Genomic DNA, 19,589 nt, shown 5'->3' with positions numbered 1-19,589 from the left:
GAATTCAATTTGAAAAAGACAAAAATGTTGAATTGAATAATTCTGTTCAGCAATAAATAATAGTTAATTTAACAACAATTTGAATCTATTTTTGTTACTTTAATAATTGATGATGAATCATATAGCAGTGTTTCAAAGATTCAGTTTGGTCACTGGTAATAATTATGTTATTTATGTTAATTAATTCTTACTAATATCAAAATAAATGAATGTTTTTTTAATCAGGACAAAGTTGTTGTTTTTTTTTTACGCAACAATCTGTTTTTATCTTAAAGTTTTAATCCAATTGCATTGTGGGAAATGTAGGATCAAAATCAAAAATGTAGAATAGAATTCTAATTAGTTAAGGAGAAGGTGTGTTTGTTTTGCTACCAGCTCAGTCCAGGATCAAATGAACCAGTGAGAATATAAAGTGGCCCCCCACCCTTTCCAACTGCCCCTCCCCCATTAACCCCCCCCCCCCACCTTTGCCTACGCCATCACATTGCGCCGGAAACGACAGAAGCAGAAAAAACTAGAGGAGGAGGCGTTTCCCTCCAGCTGCAGATTTATGCTGGAGTCCGTGAACGCATCACCATCATCATCATCATCAACAACACTGCTGCTGCTGCTGCAGAGGAGGAGAAGAAGGAGAATAAGGAGAAGAGGAGAAATTAACACAATAAACACGTGCTGCGAGGCTTCGTCCACGCGGCAGCCCGGAGCTGGAGCAGCCACCGCGGGGAGAGCCGAGCCAGAACCCCGGTACCGAGGAGCAGGAGGCGGCGGCGGCGGAGGAGGAGGAGGAGGTTAGCAGCGGGAGGCTAGCGGAGGAACATGGAGGAGAGGAGGAGGGAGGGAGCTAACGTTAGCATCTGTGACAGACAGACAGGCTCAGCGTATATACATGTGTTCTAACATTAATGAATAAATGTGTTTAAATAAAGATTCACGAGGAGTAAAAACACAATCTCTGCACAAGTTACAGTTTTTGTTTGAGGCTAATGTGATAAAAACACTTTATAATTCAAAATATTAAATATAAATACAGTGTTAACAAATCGATAATCCATTAAAAATAAGTTTTAATCGATTATCGACGACCGATATCACAACCTCAAACACCGATATCACTAATTGATTACCGATATATCGTTCTTCAGTGTAAACAACACATTTGTGTGATTTTTAATTTACAACACAATTATAACTAAACATATATAGAGATAGACCGTTTTATTATTATTTTCCATTTCTTAATGAAAGTTTTTTTTTCTTCTTCTCTGCCGAGTGCTAAATCACTAAAGTTGTATTTTTTCATCCACAAGTTGACATTTTTTTATTTTTTAATGACAAGTTTCATGTATTTAATTTAGTTTTATTATTATTTTATTATAAATACTGTAAATAATTTCACTGCAGTGTAGACAGTGGGGAAACGGATCATCAGTGTTTGTGGTTCCTGAATTTCTTTGTTGTTCTATTATTTGTTATATTATACATATATGTATGTATGTGTATATATATATATATATATATGTATATATACATATATATGTGTATATATACATATATGTGTATATATACATATATATGTATATATGTGTATATATACATATATATATATATATATGTGTATATGTATTATATTTTATCAGCCATAGAAAAATCTTTAACCATCAAGTATAACATTTTTTATTTGTGTTTCTTAAAATTGTCTTTAAATTGTTTTAAAATGAAGGTTTTTTTCTCTGAAACCTGATCCTCTCCTTTAGGTCGATATCAAATATCAATACTGATGATTAAATCTGCTCATCCCATTGTTTTCAGTGGCTGTGTGTGTGTGTGTTGGTTTGTGTTTGTTTGTGTTCTGCACTTACCAACATGACCAGCAGAGGCCGACAGAGGCTTGTGTAAATAGAGTGAAGTCTGCAGCTCTGATTGTCTTGTTAATTATTGTTCTTGGTAACTTTGATGTGTGATCATTTTTCATCAGTGTTTCACTCGCACTTCCTCCTCTCCTCCTCCTCCTCCTCCTCCTCCTGCCCTCCTCCTCAGCAGTCATGGAGACAGATGGAGAACAGAACCAGCAGACAGCCTCCACCAATGGGAGCACAGCGTCTGGGAGCACGTCCCGCCCCTCACCCATGAACTCCATGTCTCTGTATGAAAGACAGGCGGTGCAGGTACGTGTGTGTGTGTGTGTATTTTAAATAATGCAGAAATGATTAGTTGCATTTTATTTTCATATTTTCATCAGTAAACGGGTGATGTTTTGTGGTTTTGAACAGCTGTAAACAAAGTTACTTAGTAACTTCTCTTCTCTTCTCTCTCTCTCTCTCCTCTCCTCTCCTCTCCTCTACTCTCTCCTCCTGCTCCTGCTCTCTCAGGCTCTGCAGGCGCTGCAGCGTCAGCCTAACGCCGCTCAGTACTTCCAGCAGCTGATGCTGCAGCAGCAGATAAACAACGCTCAGCTGCAGAATCTGGCTGCTGTTCAACAGGTGAACTTTCACAGAGAATCTCTCTCCTGTCCTAATCTCCTAATCTCTTACCTTCTATCTGTCCGTCCTTCCTGTTTCCTCCTCCTCCTCCTCTCAGGCGACGCTGGCAGCCAGTCGTCAGTCCAGTCCGTCCAGCAGCAGCAGTTCGTCTCAGACGACCAGCACGGCGTCTGTACGTCCGTCTGTCCTCAGTTCATTTGTCCATTTGCTCGTTCAGTAAACACTGACATCAATAATCCATATTTTTTTATATTCAGACGAGTGTAACCGCAGGATCAGGCTCCGCCCCCAGCAGTCGTCCAACGGTCGCCTCGGCGACATCCACCATCAGCCAGTCGGTGCTTCTGAGTGGGACGGCAGCAGGACAGGGACAGATGTACCTGAGGGTGAGGGATGTTTCCCACCTGTGAACTCACACCTGCCGACATCAGAGTCTGCTCAGGTTCAGGTTCAGGTTTAGGTTTAGGTTTATGTCCATGTCCAGGTCCAGGTCCAGGTCCACGTTCAGGTTTAGGTTTAGGTTTAGGTTCAGGTCCATGTTCATGTTCATGTTCATGTTCATGTTCATGTTCATGTCCAGGTCCAGGTCCAGGTCCATGTTCAGGTTCAGGTTCAGGTTCAGGTTCAGGTTCAGGTCCAGGTTCAGCTTCATGTTCATGTTCATGTTCATGTTCATGTTCATGTTCAGGTCCAGGTCCACACAGAAACATCTTTTTCTCTGTGTCCTGTAAACACAGTGTAGTGTGTATGCCAGGCCTGTGTGTGGCGCTGTAACACAGTGTAGTGTGTATGCCAGGCCTGTGTGTGGCGCTGTAACAGTGTAGTGTGTATGCCAGGCCTGTGTGTGGCGCTGTAACACAGTGTAGTGTGTATGCCAGGCCTGTGTGTGGCGCTGTAACACAGTGTAGTGTGTATGCCAGGCCTGTGTGTGGCGCTGTAACACAGTGTAGTGTGTATGCCAGGCCTGTGTGTGGCGCTGTAACACAGTGTAGTGTGTATGCCAGGCCTGTGTGTAGCGCTGTAACACAGTGTAGTGTGTATGCCAGGCCTGTGTGTGGCGCTGTAACACAGTGTAGTGTGTATGCCAGGCCTGTGTGTGGCGCTGTAACACAGTGTAGTGTGTATGCCAGGCCTGTGTGTGGCGCTGTAACACAGTGTAGTGTGTATGCCAGGCCTGTGTGTGGCGCTGTAACACAGACGTCTCTGTCACTCTGCAGGTGAACCGCTCGCTCCGCGCTCCCATCTCCTCTCAGCTCATCTTCATGCCCGGTAACACGGCGACCACTGCCGTGGCGACCATCACGCAGCAGCAGCAGCCACAGGCTCAGCAACAGCAGCCAGAGGTGACTCCGCCCACTTCCTCCTCCATCAGCTGTCACTCAGACAACGAGCAGGTGTGTGTGTGTGTTTTTGTGGACGTGTGAACAATGTGCTGAGTGAAGCTCTGACTCGTCGTTTTTTTTCTCTGCAGGTGCAGAATTTAGCGATGAGGGGAGTGGCCTGTCTGAAAGGGGTGGGAGTAAAGACTGAAGCTCCAGACAGGAGTGACTCAGGTAACTACGTCAGCTGATTCTTCTTCTTCCTCATCTTCCTTGTGTGTTCACACAAAAACACAAAATACATTTGTTTCACATTAAATAATTTACAAAGATTTTTGCATCAATATAAGAAAAAAACACGTTTGATAACAGAATACAAACAAAAACGTGTTTAAAAACATAAGAAGCAACAATACTCATTCGTATAAAATGTTATAAAAACATTTATTTAAAAAGTTTTTTAAAACTTAGACAGTTTCATTCTTTTCAATTCTGTTGGTTCACTTTTTATTCTTGTGTGTTTTTAATGTTTTAAAGTTATTTTCTTGCTTCGATTGGTTTATGTTTCATGAATTAGTTTTTTATACTGTTAATGCTTTTATTTTGTATAGTACTTTGGTCACCTGTGGGATGTTATTATTATTATTATATAAACTCATCAAAAAATATGTTCATAACATTTCAATTATTTTAAAAGTTACAAAAATCTCTCAAAAACACAAAAAAACGTGTTAATTGTTACAATCAAATGTATCAAATTGTATTAAAAAACATGACTCCCTGTGTTCTGGGGGCGGATCTTTGGCCAAAGGGGGCGGGATGTGTCAGTTTAATTTTGTGTATCCTGATGTTTTCAGACTTACATACATAAGCTTTAATGTGAGTGAATGTGTTACATTTAAATTATTATTCATATTCCACTCTTGTCTTTTTTTCAGCCTACTCTCTGACTCCGCCCTCCCACCAGTCAAACACACAGTCGCACAGTAAACCGCCCCCGCCGCAGCCCCCGCACATCAAAATCCCCACGTATCCTCAGCCCACGAACCTGAAAGCTCACGCCTCCTCCTTCTCCTCCTCCTCCTCCTCCTCCTCCTCCATCCCTCTCTCTCAGCTCCTGCTTCACGGAACTCGCACCCTCGCCACGGGAGGCTCCGCCCCCACGGCGGCGCACACCCTGGTCCTCACGTCCAGTGCCGCGTCTCAGCCTCACGGTTACCCGGTCGGCACGGCGACCATCAAGCCGGCGGTGGGCGCTCAGACGCTGGTGGTTCAGCCGCTGCAGAAAACCTCGCTCGGCGCCGCCGACAAACCAGGCGGCGGTCCGATTCCCATCCAGCCCAAAACTCTGCAGGGGCTGCGTCTCCCGCTGCAGCTGCCGTCACGGAACCCTCCGCCCATCCTCCCTGCGCCGCCACCGTCCGCTGGCTCCGCCCAGACCCCGCAGGCGCCGCACATCCCCGTCCAGATCGTGGGCGCGAGGCAGAGCACGCTGGGGAACGCCCAGGCGCTGGCGCTGGCACGGGGAAGCTGCAGCCAGGACGGAGCCGCCGCCCTCAGCAGCTCGTCCAGCCTCCTCACCATGGTGGCATCCATCGCCTCCAGGGAGGGCGGAGTCATGGGCCGAGGAGGCGTCGGGCTCAAAGCGCTGCAGTCGCCGCAGGAGGTGCCGCAGCTGGCTCAGGTCTCTCAGGTTCATCCTCAGGCCAATCAGAGCGCAGCACAGGGTCAGAATGGCACGCTAGCTTCAGGCTCCGCCTCCGCCCAGCCCGGTGCTGTATCTTCCTCGCTGTCTCGCTCCTCCCTCTCCCTCGCATTGACGACAGAAGAGCAGAGAGGAGCGGTGGGCGGAGTCACCGCAAACAGAGATTCGACGGGAAGTCAGACGCCGCAGGTCAGCTGATCAACATTCAGTTACTTTCACTAAGTTAGTTTAGTTTGGTGGTGAAGTTCCTGTTAATGTAACTAATATAACTAACTCATGAAAAAAATGTAACTATTACATTTACTCAAACATTCAACATTATTAAAAACAAATATTTCCAAGTATAAGTTGCGAATATAAATTGTGTCACATGACGCTCTGGCAGTAAATCTTATATCAAAGCACTTTTATCCAATCAGGAGCCAGAACTCCACAAAGAGGTGGGGCTTTCTGTCTGCGATGTTTGTTGGTGACTAATTTTTTTTCCAGTGACACATATACGTAAATCTGTAGCATGAGATAGACATCACACGCACTGTTTTTCTGATTTTTTTACGATCAAAAAAAGGCCTGATAATTTCGGAGATACATGTTGCGATGTTTTAACGACATTTTTTGCGATTAATTTCCAAAAATGTGAGTTAAAATGAAACTATAGAATATTTACAAAAACATTCACATTTAAGAAGCTGGAAATTCAGAGAATGTGTTTTAATGTAATTAAACCAATGGTTTAGTTTGCGTTAATTGTTGCAATCGCAACATCGTGAAATCCCAGAGAGACGGGTTTTTACAGATTATTTTAAGATTTTTCTCCTCGTAATCTCTTCAGGTGAAACACGTCAGCGGTTCGTTAAAAAGAAAATCGGATTCTAACTCGGCCAACGATGAAGATGGCCCCTCCCCTCCGCGGATCCAGCCCGTCAGAGACCACGCCTCCGTGCTCCCGACCAATCCCGTCAAAGCAGGTAACGACAACAAACACCTGTAAACAGAGACTCTCTGAAGTTGATAAAGTCGTGTTCATGAACATACACTCTCCTCCTCTTCGTCAGGCTCTGTTGCTCCGCCTCTGGCTCCTCCCTCCCCAGTCCTCTCTGTGTCGCGCGGGGGCGGCGGTCAGACAGACAGAGCTCCTCCCCCTCAGGCCGTGGTGAAGCCTCACGTGCTCACTCACCTCATCGAGGGGTTTGTCATACAGGAAGGGGCGGAGCCTTTTCCGGTGAGTAAATGACGTCGTAAAAACGTCGTTCAAACAAATTCTTCGCTGAGAATCTTTTTTTATTTCTGGTCTCAGGTTTGTGGTTCAGTCAAAGACTCGAGCGGCGAGGATTTGACTAACGACAGCCAGACAGAGACGGTCACCACGGCAACAGGTAACCGTTTACACACACACACACACACAGCTGTGTGTTCACATGTGAGTCACATGGTTTCTGACAGTGTGTGTGTGTGTGTGTGTCTCCGTCTCCTCAGTGCTGAAGTGTGAGTACTGTAAAAACTTTGCTCCTGCTGCTCAGTTCAGAGGAACCAAGAGGTTCTGCTCCATGTCCTGTGCTAAGAGGTAAGAAAAGAACCGTCACTCAGTACAACACAAACATCATCATCATTGGACGGAGACACGAGGGACTCCAGCATGTCTCTGTGAAGGAGGCGGAGCCTAAATTAAAACCTAAAACCTTTTCTGAAAATCCAAAAAACATTCCTATGGTTTAATCTGTGTGTAATCTCAGAACTGAAACCTCACTATACACTTGAAAACTGAGTTGCTACATTGTTCAACTTTATTTATAAAGCACTTCGAAAACAACAGCAGCTGAAACAAAGATAAATAAAATATAGACTCATACGACTTTAAAGAACTGAAGAACAGTCAAATAATGTAGAAGATATAAAAAAATGACAAAAATGAACTTAAATAATCTTGTACTGGTTCAAAGAGTTTTAAAAAGTGAGTCAGAGATTTGATGATGGGACGAGGTGATGGTTGAATTCTGAAGACATCTCAACGTCTCAGCTATTCCACCAGGGGCCTGTTTCAGAAAGCAGGTTCAACAAACTCTGAGTTAAAACCTTAACTCTAGGTTCACTCTGAGCTGTCAAACTCTGGGTTTTGGGTTTCAGAACAGCTGATCAGCATTAGTTCAATCAACTCTGAGTATGTTCACTCTGAGTTAAGCGTGTGTGTTGGGAATGAAAAAAGTCATCATCAATGGAGCTCTGATACTATGATTCACCATGGCAACGGGTAAACAAAGAGCACAGCCTCCATTTTAATCCAGTTGAGCAGAGATATTAACACATGTCAACGACCATGACATTTATGTGAAGAGGAGTCCTTAAATGAACACTATTACATTTCATACAGTGTAATCCACTCATTCATCATTTAACAGCCTTTAATTTCATTAATGGATCATAAAATGCTGCAGTCCTAGCATTATGTTGCATTTGATTTGATATTTATTCAGCTGTAACCTGACGAGACACAAACTGAAGATGAGAATATGGATCAAACTGAGAAAACATAGTTTACTTATGGACCTAGAAATATAAAAGTGTCCATGTTCAAACGTACTGCAGAGCAAGGTCAAACAGCGAAGGGAAAGGTAAGAGACGCTCTTCTCCATGTTACTCCTCCATGCTCATGACCTGCCAGCCTGGTCAGCCTGATTTTCGCGAAACTTATTTTGGGTCAGGTACTCATGTAACAGCTTGTTCCACTTTCTGCCCGATTGTTTTAACCCATACAGTGACTTCTCTAACTTGTACACCAACTCTTCTTTTGTGTGAGATTTTATCTTGTAGGCCTCTGGCTGTTCCATGTAAATCTCACAGTCTATGGGTGCATTTAAGTAGGCTGTCTTTACATCCATTTGGTGCAAGGTCAAAGTTTCCTGTGCTGCTTTCTGCATCAACATTCTGACACTGGTCATGTGAGCTGTAGGAGAAAATGTCTCCTCATAATCTACACCAATCTCTTGACTGTATCCCTTAGCAACGTAACAGGCTTTGTATTTATCAGATCTGTCAACATTAGTTTTAATAGCATACACCCATCTACCCCCCCCCCCCACTGCTTTCTTACCCAATTGCACTCAGCAGTTCCATTTTGGTGTAGGGAGTCAGGTGCTGATGTTTCATGATGGATCCCATTTTTAATGAGTAAGGTCTGGTAACCTTTTCCTGTAACTTGCATGCTTCTCTCCCGTCATCGGCTGCCTCTCGCATCACCAGCGACAAACTCTTATCATCCAAGAACTGGATCAGCTCCGCGTAGGCCTTAATGACACATGAGCTCCCCTGGAAACATGATTTGTGAGATTTTGGGGGCGTCTCTAAAATATTGGCAAAATATTGTTTTTTGATTGATTTGATTAAGATTTGATGTGTGTTTGGAGGTTGAATTCGATATGTGGTGATATGAGCTGACTTGTAATAATCGATGTGTTAAGTTGAGTATGTCCCTAAACCGCGTTGTGCCGTGCCGAGGCGAGTACACCTCAAGTCCTCGTTTTGAGCCACGCGCAAGCGTCCGTCCCGCAAACCCCCCCCCCCATATACGTGAGCCCCCCGAATCTGCGGTATAGTTCGCACACTGGAAGTAACATGTGATTGGGATTTCAATGTTTTGAAAGACGTACATTTTATTAATTTGGCAAGTGAATGCTCTGATATGATATCGACTGTATGAATGAGGACATGAGACGAGTGTCAGACTGCTTCAGGCTCAGCAGGAGGAGGAGACACAGAGAAACTCAGGGTTTGTTGAAGAAAACCTGCCAGCGAGCAGGTTAGGTTCACGGAGTATGTTGCCGGGGTAACTGACTCAGAGTTAAGCTGAACTGGCTTTGTGAAACCGAAAAACCAGAGATCCCTCATCTCAGGGTTAAATAACTCAGAGTTTTCACTAAACCTGCTTTCTGAAACGGGCCCCTGGACGACAGAGAACCTTCACAGGCACACGTGTAGAAATCAATCAATAAATACATCAATCAATAAATACATCAATAAATACACTCATGGTTAGTTTATTCAGTTTCTGCCAACGACTCTTAACCTGTGTTTGAGCATCGTGCGTGCGTGTGTGTGTTTGAGTGTTGTGTGTGTGTGCGGGTATTAGCAATGTTGTGGGGACCTAAAACGAAGGGTTACTCAACGTAACCCCAGTTCTTTGATAACAGAGTGAGGTGTTTCACTATGGGATATCGCCTTGGCATGACCAACCAGGGAAGCTCCAATGGCACCACGTCTGTCAGAAAAGACAGGTCGAGCTGTGCTGGGGCACTGCCCTCTTCATACTATCCCAGCCGACCCGCCCCTCAAAATCATTCAAGACCGGTTTCTTTCCGTGCCTCATGCAAGAAGGGGCGTGTGGTGAAACACCTCACTCTGTTATCAAAGAACCGGGGTTACGTTGAGTAACCCTTTGTTCTTTTTCTAACTTCGTTCAGTGTTTCACTATGGGAGATATAGACCACTCCCGGATTGCATATGACTCCCGAAGCCAAACTACCACAAAAGGTTGAGTGACAACGTCACTCCAACCCCGGAGCCCCGGCACCTAGCACCACTTGAGCCAAAGAAGGACCAGAGACATCTAGCCTGTAAAACTTGACAAAAGTGTGAGGCGTAGCCCAGCTTGCCACAGCACAAATGTCCTGAACAGACACCCCTCTAAACAGAGCCCAGGAAGTGGCCATACTCCTGGTGGAATGAGCATGCAAACCCTGGGGCAGCAGCAAACCTTTGCAACTGTACACCACAGAAATAGCCTCCACAATCCAGTGAGACAGCTTCTGGCGGGACAATGGCTTGCCCTTATGGGTAGTGGACCAGGAAACAAACAGCTGGTCAGCCTGCCTGAAATCTGCCGTCCTACTCACGTAGGTCTGCAGAGCTCTCACTGCACACAAAGTGTTAAGCCTCTGCTCCTCTGTCGAGGAGAATGGAGGCGGGTGAAAAGCCAGCAACTCTACTGTGGGACACCTGTAAGCCGACTCCACCACCTTAGGCACAAAAGCTGTATTGGGCCGTAAACAAACTTTGGAGAGTCCCGGACCGAACTGTAGACAGGAAGGGCGGATAGACAACGCCTGAAGGTCGCTCACACGCTTTGCCGTAGACAAAGCCAAAAGCAGAACCGTTTTCAGAGATACAAACTTCATCCCCACGGCCTCCAAAGGCATCTAGCACCACCAGAAGGTCCCACAGTGGAACCAGGTGCCTAGAAACTGGGAGCTTTCGACGTGCACCTTTCCTAAAGCGACAAACCAGGGTGTGCTGTCCCACCGGTTTATCACCAAAACCCACGTGACATGCTGAGATGGCAGCAAGGTACACTTTAACTGTGGAAAAAGCTCTTCCTTTATCCACCAGCTCCTGCAGAAAGCACAACAGGTCCACAACGGAACACTGAAAAGGGACCGTGAGTCTAGACTCACACCATTCCTCAAAAACCCGCCACTTACAGCCGTACAAAGCACGGGTGGAGGAAGCCCTTGCACTCTGAATGGTGTCTATAACCTGCGGAGGCAGTCCTGCTGCGTCCAAATTAAACCTCTCACGGGCCAGGCCCAGAGCGCCATGCGGTCTGGGTGAGGGTGGTAAATCTCCCCATGTGCCTGGGACCGCCTGCCAACATCTGAACTATTTCTGCCGCCCAGTGTTTGGACGGCCAGAGAGACAGATTCTACTCCCTCACCCTGAAGTCCAGACTGAGGGGAGGGAATGCGTAGAGCAGCACGTTTGGCCACGGGTGAGCTAGAGCATCCACACCGAGAGGTGCAGTGATGTCCGACAGGGAGAAAAACAGCGGACAGTGGGCGTTTTCCCGCGAGGCGAAGAGATCTACGGCAGCTCGGCCGTATCTCTTCCAAATCTGGTCCACAACCTGCGGGTGCTGAGCCCATTCTCCGTACAGAGGATTCCCACGAGACATCAAGTCCGCCCCTCTGTTCAGAACTCCCGGCACATGTGTTGCTCTGAGTGATAGGAGCCTGGTGCTGCTCCACAGTATCATCTCCCGAGCCAACTTGTGTAACCGTTGTGAGCGAGTGCCTCCCTGACGGTTGACATAGGCTACCGCAGTGGAGTTGTCTGTTTTCACCAGAACATGACAGCTTCAGAGAAATTGGAGAGAGATCTAGGATGGGGCGAAGGGCTGTGCTTGCCTTTTTGAGAATGAGGAAGTACCGGGAGTAGAAGCTCTGTTAAAATCCCAGGTCTCCACCTCACCTGTCTCCTTCTCACCTGCCACGTCACTGCCACACCTACCTGGACCACGCCCCTAACCCTATATAACCCGCCCCTTCCGCCCTTTGACCCCCCTTTTCTTCCCTCCAAACAAATCCAAGAGAACAAAGGAACACTGCTATTCCTGAGTTTAACCCTCTGCCTAAGAGAGGAAAGTAAGAGTGGATGCATTACTGATACAAAAGCATCCATTACCCCTCATCACCAACTACTGTTTATTTTGTAAACAGTAGTTGGTGATGAGCTTGGTGGGGAGCTTGTTCTTAAAGGGACAGGACCAAAAACGGCTCATTTCCCTCATGCACGCGGGCACGGCTGGAAGGAGCTGTTTGGCTGGTGGTTGAGCTGGTGGAAGTCTCTTACCATCATAAAGGTCCCTCTCAGTGCCACCTGCGTCCTGAACCGCAGGCCACTGTATTCCCAGCTTAGAAGCAGCTCGTTTACAGACCTCGTAAGGCTGCTGTCAGCTGGAGGAGCGACATCAGATGCACTGGAGGGGCGAGACGGCACTGGAAAAGTGGCATCGTCTTCGTCATCCTCCATATCATCGAAGTTGAGGATGTCTGAGTTGGCATAGCCCTCAGCATCCTCCTCTGGCTCTACACCAGGGAGCTCCTCAAAGAGTGGCGGCATGTCCGTGTATTCCTCCTCCATCATATCCGCCCAGCTCGTAGTAGCTTGCGGTATATGGGGGGTTTTAGCCACAGCGGTTTCTCCTGACAGACATGGGTCCTGAGAATTAGCAACCGCCACTCTCGGTCTCCTCTCCAAAATTTTCTCTGGCATATTCGCGCAGTGTGGACATGACTGCAGGTCAGCCAGAGACGCCTGTGCGTGTTTAGCACCCATGCACGTAATACAAATGGGATGAGGGTCCCTGCCTGAGATGGATGAGCCGCATGACGCGGGACACAGGCGGGATGCAGCCTCTTTGACCTTCGGAACCGGCCCTTTGGTGAGGGTTGCGGTCGAGGACATGGCAGAGGGCGAAGAGAGAGACATTTAGTCCCGCACGGAGGTCAATCACCAAGCACCGTAAAGTCAGCTCGCCGTAACGCATTAGCTTTACTCTCGGTGACTGATGTAGCTTGTCGGCTAAGACACCGTACACCCGCCAGATTAGCTGTGACGCTAAGTCCTGCTCGTAATTAGCGTTAGCACCCGGAGTTTCAGGTCCTAGCTAACGAGACACCGTAGAGTTAGCTCGCCGCGACATGTTAGCTCCGCTCCCGGTAAACACAGTTAACACACAAATCTCAACCGTATCCACGCTGACTCGCCGCAACGCGTTAGTCTCTGGGTAACTGATCTATAATTAGCCGACCCCCGGTAGGTAATACAGGGCAGTCGGTGGAGCAGCTCGCCTTGACGCGGACACTACACCAAGATCAAGTGGAAAACTTCTTGCGAAGTACTTACTCAGCAAATCCAGACGTAAGCCAGGGACTGCGTTCGGCAACGAGGACCTTAACGGCGCATCTGCGAACAGTTTAGCAAATTCCAAGCTAGCCCGAATAGCTGAGGGAGCTTCCACAACAGTTTCTTCACGGGAAGAAAGTGAGAATGATTTTGAGGGGCGGGTCGGCTGTCATAGTATGAAGGGGGCGGTGCCCCAGCACAGCTCGACCTGTCTGTCACTGACAGACGTGGTGCCATTGGAGCTTCCCTGGTTGGTCATGACAAGGCGATATCCCATAGTGAAACACCGAACGAAGTTAGAAAAATAACTGTTTACACAGTCACATTCTGGGGACTTGTCTTCATTGTGGGGACAAAAATCAAGTCCCCACAATGTAAATGACTACATTTGAGGTTAGGATTAGGCCAGTAGTAATTGTTGAGTTTGTCTGCGTGTGCGTGTGTTTGTGGCTTCAGTACAGTATATGTCACTCTTTGTCTACGATACAGTATGTATTGGTTCCCCAGGTACAACGTCAGCTTCAGGCAGCACTTCTGCATGCGGCAGGGTCACGGCCAGGGTCACGGCCAGGGTCTGGATGGGGACCAGGGCCACGGTCAGCTCTCTAACTCAGACGAGGAGGGAGGAATCGCCCGGCGCAGAGTTCCTCGCAGGACCAGCTCTGAAATAGCCAGCGCTAAGATAGCAGGGCGCCCCCTACCTGTCAAGGTGAGTCATGACCTGGTAAGTGTAGTCTGTGGACACGTGTGGAGAAGTCTTTTTTTGGGGACCCCAAAAAAATCTCCCGTGTCCCACCTGTGGGTCCCGACCCAGACTTTGAACCCCAGCTCTAAACCACAGTCACATATGAGTCAGATGCTCAATGATTTATTGATTTGTGGAGATTTTCACTCACAGTGACAACTCTGCCCCCTTATGGTCAAACATGGGCAGTGCACGTTTGACAAACCAGTGACTCTGTTCAAGTTCTCCTCCCCCACAGTGACTCCTCCTCCTCAGTCATGACCCTTTGATGACTCTTCCTCTCTCTCGTCCTCTCTCGTCCTCACTCGTCCTCTCTCGTCCTCTCAGTGCCGCTCAGAGTCCAGTCACTCAGACGAGGAGTCGAGTCCAGAGGACGATGAAGACGACCCCATGTCCTTGTCTCCGGCCTCTTCAGCCTCCTGCCACCAGCCTCCTCCTCCTCCTCCTCCTCTTCCAGAGGGTTCACCTCCCGGCTGCCTGCTCTCTGTCCCCGCCCAGTGGAGTGTGCAGGAAGTGTCACAGTTTATCTCGTCACTGCAAGGTAAGTGACATGTTGACGTTACTTATTATAAGTGATGAATTAATAATGTTTTCATCAATCTGATCAGAATTATGATGTCACTTTAAGCCGACGACATCTTTAATGTCTTTATCTCACTGTTACACAGAAGTGTGTAAACCACTTACTCTCCCACACCAAAGCCCAGAGAGAAAATCAGTGATTTTAACTACAACCTTTTCACTTCTGATACGATACCGATATTGCAGCCTTGAGTGTTGGCCGATACTGATATTGATCCGATACTGATATCAGCACGAATCATACACACTTTAATGACTTATTTTGTAGTGTGGAATGTTAGAATAGACTTGATCAAGTGATATTACTTAAACAAAAAAACTGACCCATTTATTATTAACATAATAAATTCAACATAAGAATATTGGATTTTTTGCCATGTTAATTTCATACAGTCTATGGTTCATTTCATCAGGAGGAAAGTACCAAGTTCTCATGGGGGTGTTTTCAGAGCATCTGTCTTTCACAGGAAACAGCGTGTCTTCAGAGAACACCCCCCTTGTTTTCACTGTTTTGGATTAGCCCAACCCACACAGGGTGAGTGATTGTCCTGCAGGTAAACCCGGAGCCTGGGGTCCGGCCCCGCAGACGTACTTAGCTCCGTGTGTGGAGCTTCAGGACACATTTAAAACACAGAGCTCTTGGCATAGCTGCTTTTTGGGGTAGAATTAACAAACGGAGGCTGTTGAAATAATGTTGTTTTAGCAGCTCGCCTCATGATGAGCTAGCATGGTGCTAACAGCTAGCTCACGCTCGCTGTGCGGCTTCATAGCCTCTGATTTCAGAGGTTAAAGAAAAATGTTTAACCTCTGGAATAGCAGTAGCACACACACACACACACACTGTTGTTGTGATCATGTGATCTACATGCATCCAACACGCAGGGCCCACGTGATCACAACAGCTGCTGGATAGAAGAGCTGGAGCGGAATGGACTGTTGTATCGGAGCGTTTATATTGGAGATTTTAGAAGCAGTCCGATATAATCTGATACTCGTTTTTTGGCTGATATCGGACCGATATCCGATCTATCGGTATATCGATATCTGATTTATCGGCTCTGAGTCCCTTCTTGTTTGCGGTGGTGATGGACAGACTGACAGATGAGGTTAGACAGGAATCTCCATGGACTATGATGTTTGCAGAGACCAGGTGGAGGAAAAGCTCCAGAGGTGGAGATATGCTCTAGAAAGGAGAGGAATGAAGGTTAGTCGCAGCAAGACGGAACATGTGTGTGAATGAGAGGAACCCAAGTGGAACCATGAGGCTACAGGGAGTGGAGATAAAGAAGGTGGAGGATTTGAAGTATTTAGGGTCAACAGTCCAGAGCAGTGGAGATTGTGGAAAAGAGGTGAAGAAACATGTTCAAGCTGGTTGGAATGGGTGGAGAAAAGTGTCGGGGTAATGTGTGATAAATGAGTATCAGCCAGAATGAAAGGAAAGATATACAAGACAGTGGTGAGACCAGCGATGCTGTATGGTCTAGAGACAGTGGCACTGAGGAAAAGACAGGAAGCAGAGCTGGAGGTAACAGAGATGAAGATGTTGAGGTTCTCTTTGGGAGTGACGAAGATGGATAGGATCAGGAATTAGTCAATCAGAGGAACAGCACATGTTAGATGTTTTGGAGATAAGGTCAGAGAGGCCAGAATGAGATGGTTTGGTCATGTACAGAGGAGGGATAGTGAGTATATTGGTAGAAGGATGCTGGGGTTGGAACTGCCAGGCAGGAGGTCTAGAGGAAGACCAAAGAGAAGGTTTATGGATGTAGTGAAAGAGGACATGAAGTTAGTTGGTGTGAGAGAGGGGGATACAGAGAACAGGGTGAGATGGAGGAGGTTGATTCACTGTGGCGACCCCTGAAGGGAGCAGCCCAAAGGAAAAGAAGAAGAAAATCGGACCGGGACATCCCTAGTTTTAACATCACACACACACAGGAGTTGTTGATCCACTGCTGCCTCCATCACTAAGTTCTAATGTCTTATTTTAGTGATTTCGGCTTTGAAATCCTTTATTCAGTTTAACCTCAGTGACACAAAGTGACCACACGAGGCAGCAGAGGGCCAGCAGCTCCTGTGTCCCTGTGAGCTAAAATCACTCATTTTCTCTCTTTGGTGTGGGAGAGTGAGTGGTTTACAGACTTCAGTTTCCAGTTAGAAAAGTCTTTGTAACAGTGATTTAAGTCCTCACTCGCAGCCACTTTTTGTTTTCACTCAGTCAGCACAGACCGTGTCAGTACCTTTAGCTCCTCCTCTTACTCCTCTTACTCCTCCCACAGGCTGTGAAGATCTGGCGTCTCAGTTCCTGTCGCAGGAGATTGACGGACAGGCGCTGCTGCTGCTGAAGGAGGAGCATCTCATGTCCACTATGAACATCAAGCTAGGCCCCGCCCTCAAGATCTGTGCCCACATCAACACGCTGAGAGACTGACACACACACACACACACACACACAGGCTCCGGTCTGTGGTTTTTTTAAACTTGTTGTTTTTGCACAGGAACACACGCGACATGAGACGTCTCCTAAAAATGCTTCTGAACGTGCAGAATCTTTACTTTCTGCGACAACGTTGCTTTACATCCACGTGTTTGATTTTAGGCCTCATTTAAAACACAGAAACAAACATTTTTGAATGTATTTTTAAAGAAAATTGCAGAATTGAGTGCAATCTGCACAACATGAGCGCGATGATTGTTGTTGTTGTTTTATATCGAGCGTTTGTGTCTGTGGACATTTTTACAAAAGCAGAAGGACATTGTTTTTGGTCACAGGAGAGTTTTTGACAGTTTTTACTTGTTTTTTCGTTGACAAACGTGTTTTTTTGAATTAGCGGCCGACTTTAAAAAAGTAAAGATTTTAATATGAAAGCACTCAACATCTTTAATGTTAGGTCTATTTTTAGTTGTTGTGCATTTAGCGTCATGGTTCTTTAACTGTGTGTTTAGTTTGACGTACAGGCTAAAGTGAGAGTACAGGGTAACGACCACAGACCAGTCCAATTACTCATGCTACATGTTTTTCTTTTCTCTAACTAGTAACTGGTTAGTTAATCTGGTCCAGAAAGTGTTGATCAAACCAAAAATGATTCAGTTTGAATGATTTTCTTTGTTTTATGGAGCAAAGAAAGCAGAAAATATTCACATTTAAGAAGCAGAGAAAATAAGAAAAATAATCAAGTACAAGATGTTTTTCTTTGATAAATCTGACTGTGAAGCTTCAACATATCTAAAAGATTCTCTTAGAAATAGTGTGAGAAAACTTCACTCATGTTTTCATGAGCAGACATTTGTCTTTATTTAGTTTCTGACGACTATTTTCTCCATTAATCAAACACTTCTTTGGTCCATAAATGATTTTGTTAATTTCTTTGTCAAATGAAGCAAAGAAAACAGGAAATATTCACATTTAAGAAGCTGAAAAATCACAGAAACTCTTAAGTTTGACACTTTATTTAAAAAAGAGCCAGTATTTAATTTGTTAAAGCTGCTGTTGGTGACATCATCATGTTTTTTTTGGCTAATTTCCCGACCGTTTTGAGAGTGGGCGGAGCATTTATTTGTAAACAAACGTTCCATTTGTTGTCAGAACTCTGACTTTCTTACTTATTTATGTAAAAAGCTCTTAATCGCACTTTTGTTGTATTTGTTTCACAGTAAATCATTCGTAAACATAGAAATGTATTTCATTTTTAATACGTAAAAAGTCCCATTGAAAATGGAACGCGGCCTAATTTCAGATTCACAGCTTTTAATGTTCATGTTTTCCGGTGACGAGGAACGACGAGGGCTTGATTTTGTTTTTGCGTCATTAAAAAATAAAGTTTTTATCTCCTTTTTGAAGAAGAAAACAACAACAACAACGTGGACCTAAGGACAAAAACAACGAGTGACCAAATGAGTGAATGAGGAAAAAATAAACCGTAAACTATTCTGTATTGAGTGTAAAAAATATTTGCTCTTCTATTTAAATGCACTTTTGTTGCCTTTGTTTTTACTGTAGGACTTTAATTGTGTGTGTGTGTGAGTGAGTGAGTGTGTGTGTGTGTGAACCTTGTGGCCTTTTCTCACTAGAATTGTCTGTTTTTTTACCTGCTTTTCATATCATTCCTCGTTTTATATCAGCGCTTAAACTTCTGCTACTATAATTCTAGTTGTTATTAATACCTGCGAGCGATGACATGCGTTGCCTTTTTACCGCCAACAGTAGCGACCTTGGTCAAGGACACTTTGCCGTCTTCCTTCATAGCGTCGTAACCAGCGACAGTATTTAGCGTCTTAGCTGCTGTAGAGCTATATTTTTGGGGGCTTTATCGTCAGTGGCTGTGTTGCTGTTACTTTTTCTTTTTCTTCGAAGAAGGAAGGAATAATAATAATCTTTGAGAGCAGCTGTGTGTGTTTGTGTTTCTCAGTCGTCACAGAGGATTTAAATCAGCATAAATTGTGACAGAAAACAGAAAAGTGATGCGATATATTCCACAGAATTTCAGCACTTTTCTCAGAAAATACGCAGTCGATTGTACAAATTTCTTTTTTTAATGAATGGAAATGTGCTTCCTTGCAAAAATCAGAAGAAAAACTGCAAAATCTTTGGCGGGGACTGGATTTAACAATGCTATCATGCAAATAAATAATCAAGGAGCTGTTTTAACACTCGTGTCTCTGTTTTTATTTTAAAAAGAACAGAAAAACATACGAAATTAATGTTTGCTTGTGACTTTTTATTCTTTTTTATTTGTGTACCAGATCAGCTGGACTTATAAAACCTTTATTATTCCAGTTTTGTGCTGATATGCAGCCTAAATCTGTTTTAATTAAACAACCTCACTGTCAGGGTAGGACAGTATGCTATGCTAACATGCTATGTTGTGATTAGAAGCGTTTGCAGTAAATTCACAATGAAGAATGGTGAATTTTCTTAATTTATTCATATGAGTGACTTAAAATTGCAGCGTTTACTGTCTGACAGGACGCTGTGTTCCATTTATGTCGGAACTTTGGAGGTGCAAACAAATCTCGGGGCTAGCCGTTGTGTATTAGCCTTACCATACATGCTAATGTTGCCGTATGTGGTATTTTTAGCAACACAA

The 19,589-nt window shown here is 45.3% G+C and overlaps 1 protein-coding gene across 2 annotated transcripts; it reads left to right on the top strand.

Moving 5' to 3' along the window:
* The first annotated feature begins 517 nt into the window (after positions 1-517).
* Positions 518-19,150, top strand: LOC131447112 (polyhomeotic-like protein 1). 2 transcript variants are annotated; one of them, XM_058618587.1, is made up of 15 exons: positions 518-788; positions 2,038-2,165; positions 2,370-2,480; positions 2,578-2,652; positions 2,738-2,866; positions 3,698-3,874; positions 3,952-4,033; positions 4,738-5,693; positions 6,337-6,472; positions 6,560-6,726; positions 6,802-6,880; positions 6,981-7,068; positions 13,686-13,887; positions 14,251-14,464; positions 16,782-19,150. In XM_058618587.1, exons 1-15 carry the CDS (start codon positions 551-553, stop codon positions 16,931-16,933), a joined length of 2,934 nt encoding a protein of 977 aa, XP_058474570.1. In that variant the 5' UTR covers positions 518-550; the 3' UTR covers positions 16,934-19,150. The 2 variants fall into 2 exon arrangements, with proteins under 2 accessions (XP_058474570.1, XP_058474569.1); XM_058618586.1 differs by having other exon boundaries at positions 13,668-13,887.
* Positions 19,151-19,589: the final 439 nt, after the last annotated feature.

The sequence above is a fragment of the Solea solea genome, chromosome 20 (genome assembly GCF_958295425.1).
Source record: "Solea solea chromosome 20, fSolSol10.1, whole genome shotgun sequence".
Classification (NCBI taxonomy): Eukaryota; Metazoa; Chordata; class Actinopteri; order Pleuronectiformes; family Soleidae; genus Solea; species Solea solea.
Note: the sequence above shows the minus strand (reverse complement) of the source record. Positions and strands in the feature narration are given on the sequence as shown.

Coding starts and splice junctions, on each gene's coding strand:
- LOC131447112 (XM_058618586.1), top strand. CDS start 551: ATGCTGGAGTCCGTGAACGCATCACCATCATCATCATCATCAACAACA. Junction 2,481..2,577: donor ATCTGGCTGCTGTTCAACAG/GTGAACTTTCAC, acceptor TCCTCCTCTCAG/GCGACGCTGGCAGCCAGTCG. Junction 6,881..6,980: donor GACGGTCACCACGGCAACAG/GTAACCGTTTAC, acceptor CCGTCTCCTCAG/TGCTGAAGTGTGAGTACTGT.